At 38.5% G+C, this 18,936-nt stretch overlaps 1 protein-coding gene across 1 annotated transcript; it reads right to left on the reverse strand.

The window, feature by feature from the left end:
• Window positions 1–4,285: 4,285 nt before the first annotated feature.
• Window positions 4,286–9,228, reverse strand: LOC146575066 (uncharacterized). The gene is made up of 4 exons (XM_085275681.1): window positions 9,137–9,228; window positions 6,311–6,432; window positions 5,962–6,017; window positions 4,286–4,732 (listed from the first exon to the last, which is right to left on the reverse strand). Exons 1-4 carry the CDS (start codon window positions 9,226–9,228, stop codon window positions 4,427–4,429), a joined length of 576 nt encoding a protein of 191 aa, XP_085131807.1. The 3' UTR covers window positions 4,286–4,426.
• Window positions 9,229–18,936: the final 9,708 nt, after the last annotated feature.

Raw genomic sequence — 18,936 nt, forward strand, 5'->3', positions numbered from 1 at the left:
CCAGACGCTTTTCTTTGCAAGATCCTTTGACTGTAGTCCGTGTTGCAGGGAGAATGGACTGCCATACACGTTATGGGTCTGTGAGCGCGAGGAGGGAGAAAAAGGGGAGTGGAAAGGTACGAGTCCTCATCGAGGAAAAACGGGAGCTGGAAGCATGTAAATATAATAATAACCACTGCAGCCAAGAAGAGTGCCTGACGAGCCCAGTTGTAAGTGTTGGGATTCAGAGATTCTTTTATTGCTACCATATAATCTGCCTTATGAAGAATGTATTAATAACTTGTTTTACAGTATCATTTATCAGTAATATTTCCTACGGGGTTTATATTGCATTGAATATGTCTGTCATCACATTGACCTTTCTATTTTTACAGGTTGAGTTCATTTTATACACAATGCATAAATGTGCTTGGTTAAGAGTTGATGTTCCATTCTAGAAGGTTTTAAGCTTCACTGGTGAGAGTGTCCAGATGATCCATGCTGAGGGGAAACTAGAACATAGAAGGATAACTGCAATGCATGCTTACAGTACACATAATACATATAATCTAGGAATAGGCCTGAGCAGAGGCCCCAAGGTTTCCAGCTTCTTGTTGCAAACCTGTTGCATTTTATTCTACTTGGTAACAGATGAGCAGAGTCAATAATTAGCCTCAGAGACCCCGAGGGCTTAAGATTATTACCTTGTATGGAAGGTGTTATAGAAAAGAGAAGTTCTATGTCTGCTTATAGTTATTAAAAGATGTACAAGATGTACGAGTAACTGTGACTAATGTCTGGAACCTATTTTAATCTGTCATTGACGCCATGGGGGGGCGTGTACCCCACTGCTTTATAAGTATTCACAACATGTATTTTGATTAGAAGACATATGTTGATGTGTTTTCCTGTGACAATAAAACTCATCGTTTGATTGCACTTTTCCGGAGCCTCTGTCGTTTGTTGTCTGGTCTAAAGTTGATCGATCTCGTAACATAAGTAAGCTATTAAGACTCGACTGTACACCGTGTTCGTGTTTTCCTCCGAAAACAATAAGTTCCGTTGGAGCAGCCTTTCAACGCCTCTCTCTGTCTCTCGCAAGAAAAGTTGACCCACACAACAAAGTAAAGCTAGTTTTCGGCTACGAGCCGACAGGGACCCCGCCGTATTAGACAGAGGTCCCTTTACTACAGTTCGGAGTCGCGGACCTTCAGTAATAAATCACACAGCAATAGTACATTCACGTTGTTGTAAAAAGCATGATAATATATTAAGTAATCCCAAGTATTCAGAATACGTTACTCTCATTGAGTAACGTAACGGAATACGTTACAGAATACATTTTGGGGCATGTATTCTGTATTCTGTAACGGAATACATTTTAAAAGTAACCTTCCCAACACTGCTCACTGCAGACCCTAACAATTATTCAAGGAGCTATTATAAATGCTATATAACTGCACAGCACTACTCTTACATACTGCTGCTTTGGTTGTGAAGTCTGCATTTATGTGTCTAACCTCTTGGTATATATAGATTTTTATTTTCTAAAATATATCACTCTGCTGGCAGCTCACCTGTCCAAGTTTTATAATTGTTTGTCATGTACTGCCAACGACACTCTTTCATGCTCAGAGTTGACTCCTGGACTTCATTTGATTACTTGAACTGATGATTGATGTTAAATGAAACTGAACGATGGACAGATATCACGGCTACCTGAAACTTGCTTTATTATACAGTCCACAAAACTACATATAACTACAGATTCATTCTTTAAGGACACCTCCTCTGCCTAATAAAATTTGAACATCTTAAAAAAATTATGATCTCTTTTGTCTTTAAAAAAATACACAAATGGAGCTTGACATAAATATAAACACGATTTAAAATAAACAGCAATCGATGAAGCTTCAACCCTGTCATGATCAAGGGCAGATTTCTGCTCAGAAACTTTTGAAGCAACCAGGAATTAATTTTTAAGCTCTTTCCTTCAAATTCATTTTAATGGGATGAACTCCTCAACGTCTAAACAAACATTTGTACAGAACAATACAGAACACATAAAAGAACAAAGGCAGGTCATATATAACTAATTCAGAACAACAACAACTGATTCAGCTGCTAAAGACAAAAAGATTAAAGGTGACAAATTCCAATCATCAGGAACCTAAAACATAAAGGTTTTTCACAAACTTCTGTCAGTACAAAAGAGACCTTAATGAGGATCTCAACGGAACATTTTAGAGCACGACTTGAAACAGAAGGAACAAAAAAATTGTTTTAGACAATCAAGTTAAGAAAATCAAGTCAAAGTCACTACATTTAATGATGAATTGGTACGAGTGGTATATCACAAACTTATGTCTTAAACCAAGGTGAAGATGTAAGTCTGTAAGATGACAGAGTCTGTAAAACATAGTAAAAAGAACAGCCTAACAGAAATCTGCATATCAATATCATATATATATATACAATATTAAGAAAATGAAGACAATCTTTATTTAATGTTGAATGAAAACAATGATCATCTCTGGTGAAGCGCAATAAGAGAAAGAGAAGACTGAAACCACATCAGTGCATGTTGGGAAAGACCAATAACACTAAGCTCATCTAAAGAAAGAAGGATGAACTTGTATTTATTATGTTGCTCTTTCTTGTTTGTTTTCTCTTCTGTTTTTTTAATCTCCATACAGGTGATCCAGGTGTTGTGTTTGTTTTTCCTTTTTTTTCTTCCCCCCTTTCTCACCATCTCTTCTCCCCGCTCTATTTTTCTTTCTCTCCCTCTCTTTCATTCATTCTTTCTCTCTGTCCTTTCCCCCAGTCATGTCTGTCCTGTCTGTAACATCCGAAAACCAAATAAAATAAATACATGATTATAATAAAGGTCAATCAAATGGACCAATATGGCAAGGCCATGATGATCCAGTTGGTAAAGTAAAGCCGCTTGGCATCTTTCTTGGCCTTCAAACAACAATTCTGATGGCTAAAGATCAAAAAAAAAAAAAAAGAAAGAAAGAAGAATGAACCAAGTCAAAAGCTTTTGTCAGACCTACAACTATCACCACTTTAAGATGACCACGATCGGCAGAGAACACGGGATTTTAAGAGAGCATTAGTTGGGAAGTATTTCAATCTGAAAACCAAGTTTATGCTGTGAGAGGATATGATTATTATTAAGGTACAGAAATAACTGATTATAATTTTTTTCAGTCACTAAATGAAAGAATGTGATTGTGGATAAAAGTGATAGAAATGAGATAAGTGAGATAAAGTGAGGACCACTCAGCAGGGGCTTGAAGTAGAGCCACTCCTCCTCCATGAAAGGAGCCACTGGGAGTTCTAATTGAAAAAGGGAAGGTAGGGAAGAAATTCCCTCTACTCGGGCCGCCCATATTCTTCTCTTCTCTTCACCGGCTCCAGTTAGTTCAAAACGCAGCTGTCAAATCATACTAGTTTTAGTCAACTTACACTGGCTCCCTGTTGAAGATCGTATCAATTTCAAAATTATCTTGCTTACCTTTTAAATTCTAAACAATTTGGCTCCCAGCTATCTGTCTGAACTCCTCCATTTGTATATTCCTAATAGAGCACTAAGATCTTCCAATCAGATGCTCCTGACGCAACCGAGGTCTCGTCTGAAGTCCAGAGGTGATCAGGCCTTTGCTATCGTAGCACCCTGACTCTAGAATAACCTCGCTCCTTATATTTGTTCCTTCGACTCCATCCAGTCATTTAAATTGCATCTTAAAACTTCTTGTTTTAGTCTGGCTTTTAATTCAAACTAGTTGGTAATTTCGTGGCTAGTTATGCTGTTTACCCATATTGTTTTCTCGCCCTCCTTCTTGACTGTTTTTATTCTAACTGTCTTATACTATTGGTCTGACCAACTGCAAAGCACTTTGATCAACTTTGTTGCATTATTATGTGCTATAGAAATAATTTTTGATTTTTGTTGATATCAAGAGTGACACTGTGGTTGTACAGCAGAGTAATGTGTGCACTTTTCCAGATAGATGACATTGAGTGATCGAAAGATAAAAATCAGGACTGTTTAGGATTTTTTAAATCATTGCTTAAATAATATTTACAGTAACCTGAATTTGACTTTTGCTAATGTTAGTTAGCTGAAACACACGCCTACACCCCAGCCCAGGCTGCCTGAGCCAACCCATGATGGGTTTAAACTTGAACAAGTCTAATCCCAAAGTCCAAACAGGCTGGTCAGCGGGAACGCCTGTTCAAACAAAGCAGCATCAAGTGTGCCTTGTATCGCTGGGACTCTACCAGTTGATATCTAAGAGCTCAGTATGGATCAGTGTAAAAAGATCGCAAGTCCTCACATTAGTTGAGTGATTTAACACAGATGTAATGACCTGAATTCTTGGCCATGCAGGTTCTGTAATTTATACATTTCTAACAAGAGAAATGAACTCTAATTCCCGTTTTAGTTTTTTCCAGTCCTTTTGACTCTGGAGTACAAAGACTCCTCTGTAGGTCTGTGTAGCTGATTAACAGATGAGTTGGTCGGATGTTTGCTGAACGTCACAGCAGAATATTTGTAGGCAGAGGAGCTGGGTTTGACAGTCGGTGTCTCACCACCAGCTCTGTTAGACCTGCTTTGAAAGTTGATGGTAGAGTAATGCAGTGAGTCAGGCTGGTTTGGGGGATTCACAGTGAGATAAACTGTGTTTGTTGCAGTTTCTGAGTCTGGATACTCAAGGTGCTCCTGGAACTCTTCATAGATATTCTCCTGCAGGAAAGAATGAAAACACACCGTTGAACAGTTTATATTTGATCTAACAGGAAGCCTTTTCCATGCAAAGCGCAAATAAAATTCCTGGCCAACTCATTTCAATTGTGACTTTTCTTGTGATAACATTATCAAGCAAGATCCAGTTAGCCAGCTGGCTACAACTTAACATTGATGCACTGATCTGGCAATGGTTAGGTCATAATTTCTTGAGCATATTCACACAAGATCATTAAGAAACTGGTTTCCTCTAACAATCACATTTTCATTGGTAAAATGGGCTTCATCACATGAAAGCAAGAAGCAACCCAGCTGAAAAATCCCCACCCAAAAGTGCCAGAAACTTGAGCTTCTCTCCACCTGCACCTTAACCCAAAAGCAAGGTAATCTCCATAAACTACCACATTATAATGATCAACAATACAGGATTAAAACGCCTGAACAAAAAGTGGTTTTGGTCTCACTGTATAGTTTCTCCAAGTATGACAGCTCTATGGAGGCCCCCGCCTCTCCTCCAGTTGTGCACTGAGCAGTGGCTCCCCACGAGTGTGTGTGCTGAGCCCACTGCTCTACACCCTCTACGCTACAGACTGACCTGCTCACTCCAGCAACAAGTGTGACAAGTGCAATACCCATAGGTTGTGTTTTTATTGTTATCTATTCAAAATGCTGCAGCTGGGAGTTGCTTCTAATTTCGTTGAACATCTGATGTTTAATGACAATAAAAGAATAGTTATCCTGATTCTGACTTTTTACAATTCATCCATATAGATTTTATAGTTAGATCTGTGACAACTCTGACTTGTGTTCCATTTTAAATCAGGTATCTTGAACTGGCTCAAGTCAGACTTCCAGTTCATAAAGATATAGCAGTCCCACCAAGCCTGACTTAACACTCCACAGCTGTGAATGTAAATAGTAGTAAAACTGTAAGACATGTTTAAGAGCTTTATCCAGGCTCTGGATGTGAGTGCGCTGCAGCTGTGTTTTCAAACAAAAACAGCAAGCACTGATGAATTAAAGGTTCTACCTTTTCTAAAGAGAGAAAAATCCTTCATATCTCTGCTTTTCCAACTTAATGCTTAGTTATTGTTACTGTAACAAGCTCAACTGAGGAGTCACTCCCAGCTCAACCATCAGACTTCTGAGGCATTACATTAATAATACTAATACATTACAATGCAATACAGTGAACAGACATGACACATGACACAGCCTAAGTCACTCACCTCTTTTATATTCTGTACTGCTGCTTCATTTCCTGTGTTTTGTAATTTTGAAATTCCTGCCAAACAGAAAAGAAATAGTGCAAATTGATCAAATTTCTACAAATCTCATAAAAATAAATTCAATTTCTTCCACGAGCTCAATGACCTTTAAAGAAAGAACTGTAAGAGTTTCATTGATAATGTAGTATTTACATATTAAAATATCAATTTCAAAAAGCAAATAAAAATGAATAGAAGCTGCTAACATCATCCTGTCTGCTGTGGGATTTTAGACATCATATGTACAAAACACAGGGAAGGAAGTGATGGTCGTTCTGTGCTCCACAAATGAATAATAAAATGTACTTACGTTTGTAGATAAGGATCAAGACGATCACAAACACCAGCAGCAGCAGCAGCAGCAAAGTGACACAGACGATCACAACAATCACTACATCTGAGGAAATGAAGGCAAACAAAAAGTCAGCATGGCTTTATCTCCCAGACTGTGGACGCTTGTGTAATTTTATTTGAGACTGTAGAGAAATTTAAATGAAACTGTTCTTTTTAAACCTCGTGAACATCTTCACCTCACTCGTGTTCAGCAACAGTTTTAAAACATTAAATGTATGGAATGGGTCTTGGTTGGAACTCAGTTTATCATGTTCGTAGTGACAACCAAGAATTAAAACATTAAGTGTAATCTCTTACCATGACTTTTAGAAGCTGCATCAGGTGCTGTGTTTGCATCTGTTCATGAGGAAAAACGTTTTATTTTCTTCATATAAGACAAACAAATCAAATATAAATGCATATGCAATGTTCAGTCGTGTTCGGGGAACAACCAACAAACTCTGAGCCTGGAACCAAAGACAACAGGCAGTGGTGTATTTTCAGAATCAGAATCAGAATCAGAAAGGGGTTTATTGCCAAATGTTGAGCAGGTTTACAACATCAGGAAATTGCTGCGGTGCTTCAGTGCAAACATAGTGTCATAAGTTGCGCTTAAATAGACATGAAAAAATAAAAGTAAGAATAAGAATTAAAAGTGCTACGTAGAAAGATATGTGCATGAGCTATACATGAGATATATACATGAGAATAAGAATTAAGAGTGTTACGTAGAAAGATATATACATGAGTGCAGGTGGTGATCAGTGCCAAACATGGAATGATGCAGTGACACAGCGTAGGGTCATGTGTTAGTGGCGGGAACAGTCATATGGTTATTGTTCATGTGTCCAACAGCAGAGGGGAAGAAACTGTTCTTATGGCGAGAGGTTCTGGTGCGAATGGACCGGAGCCTCCTGCCTGAGGGGAGCAGGTCAAACAGACTGTGTCCAGGGTGAGAAGGGTCAGCTGAGATCCGAGCTGCACTCCCCAGTGTCCTGGAGGTGTACAGGTCCTGCAGAGATGGGAGTCTGCAGCCAATCACCTTCTCAGCAGAGCGCACAACACGCTGCAGTCTCTGTTTGTCCCTGATAGTGGCTCCAGCGTACCACACGGTGATGGAGGAGGTGAGGATGGACTCGATGATTGCGGTGTAGAACTGCATCATCGTCCGTGTTGGCAGGTTGAATTTCTTCAGCTGCCTCAGGAAGTACATCCTCTGCTGGGCTTTCTTGATGACGGAGGTGATGGTGGGCTCCCACTTCAGGTCCTGGGTGATGGTGGTACCCAGGAAGCGGAATGAGTCCACAGAGGTGATGGGGGTGTCAGTCAGGATGATGGGGGGGAGTGGGGCTGTGTGCTTTTATAAGAAGCTTGGATAAATAATCTGGGGCATGGCCATTTAGTGCTCTATGTTAAAACAAGAATTTTAAAACGAATTCTAAAATCTATTTGGAGCCAATGTAAATAATATAAAATGGGGGTAATGTGAGCACGCTTGCTAGAGCATGGTAGTAGCCTGGCCGCTGCATTTTGTATAGCTTAGAGGCGAGAAAGAGATGATTTGTCCAAGCTGGTAAACAGGGCGCTACAATAATCTAAACACGATGACACAAATACATGAACAATGTTTTATAATTCAGCTGAGGAACCCATATGTTGGAGTTTAGAAATGTTCCTTAAATGAAAGAAGCAGGAAGGAGGTCCAGAGAAGAATCAAAGCTTACTCCAAGATTTCGAATATTTGACTTGGCAGAAGGAAAGAAAGAGGCAATAACTTGACTGATTTTAGACTGTAGTTCTTAAGGAGCTACAGTCATGGTCTCTGTTTTATTTTTGTTTAAAATAAGGTAATTGTTAGAAAGCCAATCAGAGATTTGAGTTAAACACTGGACTAAGGTGGACAGCCTACCCAGCTGGTGAGGCTTAAAGGACATATGCAGCTGAATGTCATCGGCATAGACATAATAAGATTGAATTATGCCAGCTAAAGGAAGAATATAAAAAGAAAATCATAATAGACCCAAAACTGAACCCTGTGGAACCCCACAGGTTAGGGGGGTAATGTTAGAGGTAAACCTGTCAGCCCTAACAGAAAAGGTCCTATCTGATAATTAGGAAGAAAACCAGGCAGATCCAGATAGGCCAGCCAAAACCTTCAACTTGTTAAGTAGAATTTTATGGTCAATGGTATCAAAGGCAGCATGGTGGTTAGCACTGTTGCCTCACAGCGTGGGTTCTCCCCGGGTACTCCGGCTTCCTCCCACAGTCCAAAGACATGCACTTTGTGGGGATAGGTTAATTGAAAAATCTAAATTGCCTATAGGTGAAAATGCAGGAGCGAATGTGAGTGCGAATGATTGTCTATCCCTGTGTGTTAGCACTGCGACAGACATGCGAACTGTCCAGAGTGTACCCCGCCTCTCGCCCTATGACAGCTGGGATAGGCTCCAGCGCCCTGACAAGGATAAGTGGAAGCGAATGGATGGATGGATGGTATCAAAGGCTGCACTGAGGTCAAGCAAAATGATCACAGAACAATCCCCTGCATCAGAAGCCATTAATAAATCATTATAGACCCTTAAGAGAGCAGTCTCAGTGGAGTGATGCTTTTGAAAGCCAGACTGAAAAGGGTCAGCAATCTATAATCTGCATACTAAGGACCTGAACAGATTTTCTACATTTCTTTACAGTAATTTGCTTAAAAATGGCAATTTTGAAATAGGCTGGTAATTACTAGTAGAGCTGTTTTTTCAATAGAGGAGTTACCTCAGCATGTTTAAAATAGGATGGAACACAACCTTGCCTCAGTGTGCTGTTGATGACGGATAGCAATGTGGGACCAATGCTGCTGAGAGTCCCAGACAGGACAAAGGGAAGTAATGGTGAGGATTTCATTTTACCTATCACTGTAATTAAATCATTAAGTGTGATTGGAGAAAAGGAAGTACATGACCCAGGACACCGAGGGGCATCTTCATAAGGGGAGGCACTTTAGGAGATTTTGGATCTCAAGTCCATCACCTTATTTACAAAGTGATGGAGAAAAGTATTACAATCTTAATCAGAAAGTAACTGAGCATGCTGAGTTGGAGGAGAAACAATACTGTTGATGGTATCAAATAGAATTCTTGAGTTATTCTTATGACGATTTATAAGATTATTGAAATAAGAGGATCTAGCCTTTTTCACAGACTCGTTTTATAAGTGAAGAAGATCTTTGAATTGCTCACGATGGACAACCAGACCAGTGAACTTCCAGAGACGCTCTGCTTTCTGACAGGAGCGTCGAAGACCACAAGATTGATTATTTAACCAGGGTGTACGGGACCGAACAGAACAATGCCTAGTTTCAAAAGGAGCAACCTGATGGAGAATGGCAAGATAGTGTTCATTAAAAGAGTTAATGTGGAGCTCAACATCGTCAAAAGAAGTCTTAAAATCAAAAAAGGGAGAACATTTAGAAATAAAAGTCATCAATAAAACGCCTGCGCCTAATAAACCCTTGTGGAAGAGACTCTGAGTTGACAGATACATCAAAAGAGACTGTCTTATGATCGCTAAAAACGACGTCATTTAAATCCAACTGGTCAAGGGAAATGCCATAAGTGAAGACCAAGTCCAGAGTATGCCATGCAGTGTGAGTAGGGCCTGATACATGCTGAACAAAATTAAAAGAGTGCATGATGCTCAGGAATTCCTTAGTTGTACTATTTGATGAGTCCTCTGCATGAATGTTGAAGTCTCAAACAATGATGACCATGACCAGTTTAATAGTGGAAGTTAAAAGTTCTTGCAAGTCTGAAAGAAAAGCTGCAGCAGACCCAGGTGGACGATAAATTAAGATACCGTAGAGGGGCTAATCTCTTCCAATTTTTATCATGATCATCTCAAAAGAATTGTAACAGCTCAAAGAGATCATCTGGCATAAAAATGTCTTTTTAAAAATTACAGCTGTTCCACCTCCTCGTCCAGATATCAGAGGTGCACAGAGAAATGAACAGTCTGCGGGACAAAGCTCTAAAAGACGTGAGACTTCATTCTCACGCTGCCACGTCTCATAAACATGAAGTCAAGCTTCTTTGCACAGAACAAGTCATTTAAAATATAAGACTTGTTGGCAATTGAGCGGGCATCAATTCACTTTTTGCATCCCACCGGGACAGGGGTAGAGTCCGCACAATGTGGTAAGCCACACAGCAAATCAGGGTTCCTACTGCAATGAGCCGTGGCTTTCCATGCTTTCAGGTGACAGCCCGGATGGTAAACACAGGGAGTCGTGGGGATTAATCCAGCTCCAACAAGTTTCTGGCGTATCTTACCAGCAGCAGCCCAAGAGTAAGCCCCTGAAGACCAAGTTCTCTGCTTCCTCCGATGAGGCCTTGGAAGCAAAAAAGAGCTGACCAGCAAGAATGGAGGTAAACCGGGTGCTGCGCCGCGCTCAAGCGGCGGTGGGAAAACAACCTTGTTTCGTTGACTCTGAAAATTATCCATAGCAGATTTGATTGCCAATAACGCATGGAGATCATAAATGCGAAGTGCGCTGGACAAAAGTGTAGCAAAGACACTAGCACAACATGAAAAGTAAACAAACAGGGGCCATCTTGCTCATGACAAATGTATACACTTACTAACACAAAATAAACAAAATATAAAGGGCATCAAATACCCACTCAATTATGGAGTAGGAACATGTATGTAGTCAAAGGAGCTTGCAAAGAAAAGCATCTGGACTTCATCTTCACCAGTTTTTTGTCTGAGCAGCAAAAAAACTGGTTCACCCGAAAGATAAAACGCCAAAACACAGACTTAACAATGTGGTGTATGCTGTACAGTGCAGCGAGGAATGCCCAGACCTCTACATTGGAGAGACCAAACAGCCACTTCACAAGCGCATGGCACAACATAGAAGAGCCACCTCCACAGGACAAGACTCAGCAGTCCATCTGCATCTTAAGGATAAAGGACACTCTTTCGAGGATGCCAATGTTCACATTTTGGACAGAGAGGACAGATGGTTTGAAAGAGGAGTGAAAGAAGCCATCTATGTCCACTGTGAGCGACCATCTTTGAACAGAGGCGGGGTTTACGACACCAACTCTCTGCCATCTATAATCCAGTTTTGAGATCCCTTCCCAGACGCCTTAACGCCCACTCACATCCTGGGTCATCTGATCTCAGGAATTCGCATGATAAGGTGGGGCCAGGTTTCACAATGAACCCACCCGAAACTCTGGCTGATTGGGGCCCACACCCAATTCCACACCTTGGCTCAGGCGATTAGAGGATCATCAGGGGGTCCTTTTGTCCCTCTGTGGGGGGTTACTCCCACTAGGTTTAAATCTGGGACTCCCCACCATTTGACCTTAGAACTGAAGAAGCTTCTCGGATGAGAGGTGAAACGTCTTCAAGTAACTTAAAGAAGTCCAGACGCTTTTCTTTGCAAGCTCCTTTGACTACGATGACCTGGATGACTGAGAACCTTCACAGACAACATGTATGTACATACTTCCTACCCGATGTTGAACACGCTATCAATTCACCATATTCAGTATCCGATCCCGAACCAGCAGACTGAGAGAAAGCTTTTTCCATCAGGCAATCAGACTGCTGAACACTTCATAGACACCTCGCCTTCACTACTGGAACTTCAACATTATGCACTCCATACTGTACATTAATGCCACTTGTTTTGCTCAATATCCTACTACCAACCTCTGTGTATTTTATATATTTTATTTTATTGTTTACTCTATTTAATTTGTAAAATTACACACACACACACACACACACACACACACACACACACATATACAGACACGTAAATATACATATTTAGTATACACATTCAGTAAGGCATATACAGTCTTATATTGTACATATATTTATTCATATAACTCTCAGATTTAGCCATTCTTATATTTTGCTTGTTCTTATGTTATTGTATTTTTGCACACCTCTGTTGCTTGTGAAGCTCGCACACAAGAATTTCACTCACATGTACTGTACCAGTGTACCTGCACATGTGATGTGACACTAAAAGTGATTTAATTTGATTTGATATTCATCATTACCCCCACTTCCCCTCAGTGCTTGTAAACACTCACCCCACACACAAAATAAGAGGAAAAAGAAATGAAAAATCTATGTATAAATATAACGCTAGATAGGAATCTGATATGAATTTGCATAATAATGTATACAATCAGTCATCAATTTCATTAATTTCTTCTTTTTCTAAAAGCAGGTTTTAAAATAAAAAAAACCCAATGTTCCACAGTTTTACTCCACAAATGGACACACAACAGGTTTTAACTGTTAACATTAAGTCTTCAGATTTCGCCCCAGGTTATTCTCTGTGGAAAACAACATCCTCTGTACATAACAGAGGATGTTGAATTTAGAGTCCAGTTTAAGATTTTGGTTTTAACTTTCAAGGCTCTTCAACAACAAGCACCACCATATATCATTGAACTTTTACAGCCCTATGCCCCTAGTAGGTCTCTGAGGTCGAGTAGTCAGGGCCTACTTGTCATTAAGTATACGAGACTGAAAACTAGGGGTGATAGAGCTTTTGCTACTGTGGCCGCCAGACTGTGGAATTCCCTTCCTCAGGACTTACGATCCGCTGATTCATTGATTACTTTTAAAAAACAGCTAAAAACACATCTTTTTAAAACTGCCTTTTGCTAACTTTGTTTGTATTTTGTCTTTTTAATCTGTTATATCTTGTAAAGCACTTTGTGATCTCTATCTAGAAATGTGCTATATAAATAAAATTTTACTTACTTACTTACTAACATAACATAACATATCATAATTATACATGTATATAATTTGGCAGTTTTATATTTTATGAATTCCATGAACTTCATGATTTTAGTCTTTAAAAGTAGAACATTAGTGTGGTCTCTAAATCCAGCTTGATTAATGATCCTGATTGCTTTTTTCTGAGGTTTACACAATAGTTACAAAAAAGTTGTGTGTGTGTGTGTTACCTCAGACTTCCACACAGCACTCTAGGTACAGCAACATGAATGACTACTAAAATGCACGGTGATTTATAATGCTAAAAAAGCTTTTGCTCAACTCAGTACAAAGATGCTTTGTGACAGTTTGTGTGCTTTTATGTTGTACCCTGAAATTTTGCATGAAAGACTCGCCTTGAACAACAAGAGACAGTCCTCGTCATTAAAGCCTTTTCTTTTCTATAAGTGAAACATATGAAATAAAAACCTATATCATTGAGTTCTACTGCTAAACATTTTTTTTGCTTTTAAAACTTTAAAAAAACAACTTTTAAATACATTTCAGATATTTGATTTGGCATGTCTTGAGTTATTATACCAGACACCCTTGCTGATGTAACCCTGCAGTTTGTGTCTCCTCCCACTCATGAACTGAGAATCTTTTGTGTTTTAGATGCATTTGTAAAGTATTGCACCATGGAGCCACTTAAAGAATCACCTTAAATTAAAAACAAAAGAAAGAAAACCCAATATCTTGGAAATTGTTGACTATCAGGGAGCCTACAATGTAATGAAAACCACTGAAGAAGTCCGCAAACTACACTGTGTCAAACCAGTGTCGCTGAAAAAATAGACAATGTTTTATGAATAGGAAGTGTCGTTGTCAGTGTTGCATTACCCTGAAAAATGTGAACTTGATGAGGTTAATTTAAACTACATTTTAAATGACAGAAGACAAAGATTTAAAAAAAGAATTTCAAAACTGAAGCGATGTCAGCGATTTCAGTTGTGGCTGATAATTTCCTGCTATTGCATTTCTGTGGGTTACAGGAGGTGCAGGAAATGAAAACAAAAACAGCAGCAGCTGTACATGCTACTGCTGAGCTGTGTTGCTGTTAGAGTTATGATAACAGAACTGACTTTTTACAGGAATGGGTCTTGGTTGGAAATCAGTTTATCATGTTCGTAGTGAGAACAAACAATTATTTATTTCAGTCACTCCACTTAGAGAACGACCATGTGGTTTAAAATCAAGACTAAGTGTGTTGATCAAGCAGCAAACTTTGGGGATAATAAATGATGCCAATGTGGAACTAACACAATCTATAGTTCCTCTAATAGACTATGTGCACCTTAGCATATGCTGCTTCCGGTGGGAAAACTGTATAGCGCTTTGTTTCCAGTGCGATATTCATGCCTTGTTTACGGTCAGGTTTCCCAAAACAAGTCAACCAAATGAATGAATCAACAGCAATTTACATTTCTCTCAAGGTTCAAACCTTTGTAGAAAGATAAGTCCAGTATTATTGAATGAAACCAAAGATCAAACCCAGTTTTCAGGTCCAGAGCATGGGAATAGAGCAGCTGCGAGAGAATTCAACACTAATGAATCAGAAGTCCAACTTTTTGCACTTCCTCTGCCTTTTGGATGCTACCGCAGGTGCCTTTGAAAAACGTTTCGTCGGCATTGTGTTTATTGGGGGGAAACTTACAAACATACAGTATTGCACTTCAGAGTCACACTGCTAGCGATCGATGTAGCGATTCTGTACAGGAGAGACGGCACGGAGGAGATCGACAATGATCTACAACTGATTAGGAAGCAGAACACAATGCACTGTAAAAAAAATAAAAATGCAAAAGTGCACTAATAAAAATCAGCGAAATAGCGAGGCCGCAAAAGGTGAACCATGTTATAGTGAAGGACCGCTGTAATTTTGAAGGTAAGTCACAACATACCCTTTGTAAATACTAATGTGTAAAACCCTTTACCAGCAATCGTTCATTTTTTGTGTGGCTTTTTTTCACGGTTTGTTAACATGCTGTGTAGGTGTGTACTTGACTAGCTGATATCGACATAACGGGGGAACATCTGGTTTGACTATTGTTCACCTTTAGCTTGAATACTGAACATTTGCCTGTTTAAATCATAATAACTGTCACTATACAGAGATGTGCTTCTGAATGTGGACGATGTGTCTTCTGATTCTGTAATGCAGTTCTGCTTTTGTTGAGTGGTGTAAACAAACAATCGATTGCACACTCTTCAAACATCAAAATTGATCATTAGATTTTTTATGACACAGCAATGGTGATTGTTCCCACCTTCTGCTCTTTGTATTTTGGACATGATTTTGGAGTCCGTCTTCACAGTAGCAGCTGACTGCAAAATAAAGTTACGGGAAATGTACAACTGTACATCCGGTCTTAAAACAGGGACGGCTGCTACTAAAAATCCCTTTCTTCACATCAGCTGTATGCGGGTAACTCTTTTTAAAATAATAATTGGATTTCTCACAGTTAGCAGCTGCTGTGACTGCAGCACCTTTTGTGTGGTGCAGATCATCCACGTTTGCGCTATTTCATTAGTACATTTATAGCATTATAGTCCTTCTCAGCATTGATGAACAGATATTTGTGTGTTGCAGTCATATAGTTCAAAATTGCAGCTTGCTAGAATTAACTAATAATTTTGCACTCCATCATATTATGTAAGTATGATCACCTCTGGTTCCAAAAAACAACCTGACGGTGTCCAAAATCCAAACATTCAGACTTTTAAAAAGTTTAGAAAGAAACAGATGACAGGTCAGTGGACACATCCATCTTTCATGTTTGGGCAAACTTTAGCTTTTTACGTTAGAAACTACGTTTAAATACGTTTTAAGAATTCCTGTCATGGAACTCCTTTTGTGGTTTACTGTACATCTCAAAGTGACTCATTTTGTTGATAGTCCTTACGGAATTATTATAATTTGAAATAATATAAAAATCGTGACTCACCTACAGTCAGGAACAATCTGCCAAAGAAAACGTTGCTTGTTTGGTTGTCGGGTCTTTCTGCTCCACACCAGTATGTCCCACTGTCATCTAATGTTATTTCTCTCATTGTTATAGTAAGGTTATTCTTTCTATGGTTATCATTCATAGAAAACCTGTTTATGTTGTTTATGAGAGGCTTACATATAGATGGCTCGTCTCCCTTACAGAAAAATTTTTTAAGTGAGGAGATATCCTGTTTGTATTTACACCAATAGGTGACGGTCTGTCCAACAGTGGCTGATTTCTTTATTGCATCTATAGGAGTAGAAAATAGAAAAAAAGAAAAACATGATATATTTGAGACTTGTTTTTGTGTATTTGAAACTCAGAAGCTGAAAATGCATAATACTCACATAGGGGCGCTGGGGTTAAGAGGTTAATTTTTACTTGTTTGAGTGAAAATCTTCCCTTATTTGATACCACTGCGCACCAGTAGACACCAGTATCCCATCGGGACACATGACTGATAGAGGCGCTAAAGCCATGGCTGGTGAGAATAATTAATCCTTTCGACTTTTGAGGATGATTTGTTAATAAAATATCTTCACAGGTGAAATTGTTCTTTCTGCAGAAAAACGTGAACCCAGACATGTAATCATCTCCAGGAGAGTCACATGTTTTCTTGTACAAAATGAGATTCAGTGTTCGTTGGCAGCTCTCAAGCTCTGTAAACAAAACAGTGAAATCAAATATTTGTCATCTTATGAGGACTTGGAATGCTTCTTTCATGTTCAAATTAATTTTCCTAAGTCTTTTGGCAATGATTTGAAATACATGGGGAATAGATCTCTTAGGTCTCTCATGATCCAGTTCATTTTTATAATAATACTACTACTACTAATAATAATAATAATGATAGACGTGCTACATTTCTTACCAGGTTCTGGTTCCTCGTCTTTTCTGTCAGTCGAGTTTGATCTTCGGTTTAATTTACACTTATCTTTAAGGTCTTTAATGGCTGCCTGGTGATTTTTCCTATTTGTATCATGGTAAAATCTGCCTTCAGTTTCCCACACATCTTTCTCAGAGCTTTGAATGGTTGTTTCATTGGAATCGACTATATCATTGTCTTGATGTGATTTATTTATTTCAGGATATTTGCAGGTGTCTTGAAACCATCCTTGGTGACATGCTTTCATTCCAAAGCTGACCTCACAACCTGCAAATCAAAGAAACTGTTATATTACATCATGTTCTCCAAAAGGAATCTCATTCTCATTTTACACTGTCAGCCACACGCAGTCCGGTTTGATCTTAACCTCTATAGTGTCTCACGTTTGATATGTGAGATTTTGTGACTTCTATATCATCAGTGTGAGTCCTCTTGAAAAATCTAAAACAAAAAAATGTGCATAATACATTTTTAAGTAATAAACAGAAAAAAATGCCAGAATTAGCAAATATACAAATTAAAGTATTTCTTCAATTGTCAGAAAGTTTAATAAATGCTCCAGTTAAAAAAAATATTCTGGTAATCATTTCATGGTTCAGACATAAGTGAAACTGCCCTTCCAGTCCAGCACGTCTCAGTTTTTCTGGACCTAATAAAGAAATGCTGTCAGCACAAATATTTGAGCTTATATTGTAAGAAATAATTAATAATAATAATAAAAAAGTGACAGAAAAATGTACGTCCTATAATTATAAAACAGAAATGGTTTGTTAATGCAGAGATTGTTTTCTTTTACTGTGAACCCATTTTTTTCACATAAAAAAAACTAAAGATAGACATTTGTGTCACAGAAATTACTAGATTTTTACTAGATAGTAGATGAAGTGATGAAGAAGAATGAAAGGCATTATCTAGTATTTCTTATCCCACAGAAATAATATATTTGCACCACAGTGATATGTTTAACATGATGATTTTTATAAAATTTGCACATATTAAGAATTGTCCCTGCACCACATGTAAATGTTTAAATTCATCATTAATTGTGTGTTTATGATTATCACAACTGTGTGTATGTGACAGCAAATTTTTAAGTAAATTTAAATATTGTACACTGTCTTTTCAAAATTATTGTTCAGTTTGTGAGTTTGAGTATTTTATTATTTGCAGCTGGATTTCCTTCAGGTTCACTGTCAGACTGTTTCTACATACAGTTTGCATCCCTTTAGTGTTAAGCGGTCTTAAAAAAGATTACACCACATCAAAAATACGTTTGTTATCTATAATATTATACATTCAGATAAACTCTGAGTGTTAATGTGTTAGCAAATGAATGTTTGTACCTGTTGTTATTGAGAGGACGAGTAGCAGCAGAAACTTCATTATCTGGTTTTGGATGTTTGTTTAAGATCTTGAAGTCTGAATTATTTATCTGCGGTTTGTTTCCTGATGTCTTTTTCCCTCCTCAGTCTGTTGGTCTGCAGTGATCTTTCATTAATTTCGGTTTTAAGTTACCTAAAATCTTCCTGCCCCACTTTTCAATCTGTCCATTTTTTTTTGTCTTAAACAGCTCCTTCCGCTTTGTATGTTGCTTCCTCTAATTGGTGGTAAACAGGAAATAAATGGCGTGTGTGGTGGAGAATCATATCACGCTTTGATTAACGGGAAGTCTTGAAACTGCGTGACAAAAATAGCAGTTTGTAGGTATTATAGAAAACTGCTTTTATCAGTTAGAAGGAGACGGGTTTCTTTTGTTTGCACAGTTCAGTAATGTAAACTGAGCCTCATGGATTTCAACATATAAAGGCGGCTCCTGTTTGACAGTACTAAGCTAACTTTATGGGGGAAATAAAAGTCTGCAACTATACTACTATACTATAAATATAGTAGTAGTAAAGCTGTAGTAATATTAATATTATGATG

The sequence above is a fragment of the Mchenga conophoros genome, linkage group LG5, assembly GCF_057382185.1.
Source record: "Mchenga conophoros isolate Kocher_MC1m ecotype Shallow Benthic linkage group LG5, M_conophoros_male_GT1.1, whole genome shotgun sequence".
Lineage (NCBI taxonomy): Eukaryota > Metazoa > Chordata > Actinopteri > Cichliformes > Cichlidae > Mchenga > Mchenga conophoros.

Excerpts from the sequence above, each read along its gene's own strand:
- LOC146575066 (XM_085275681.1), bottom strand. The coding sequence starts at position 9,228 with ATGAAATCCTCACCATTACTTCCCTTTGTCCTGTCTGGGACTCTCAGC. Across the intron at positions 6,433-9,136 it reads GTCATCAACAGCACACTGAG|CCATGCTGACTTTTTGTTTG; the intron begins GCAAGGTTGTGT and ends TGGGAGATAAAG. Across the intron at positions 6,018-6,310 it reads CTTGATCCTTATCTACAAAC|GAATTTCAAAATTACAAAAC; the intron begins GTAAGTACATTT and ends TCTGTTTGGCAG.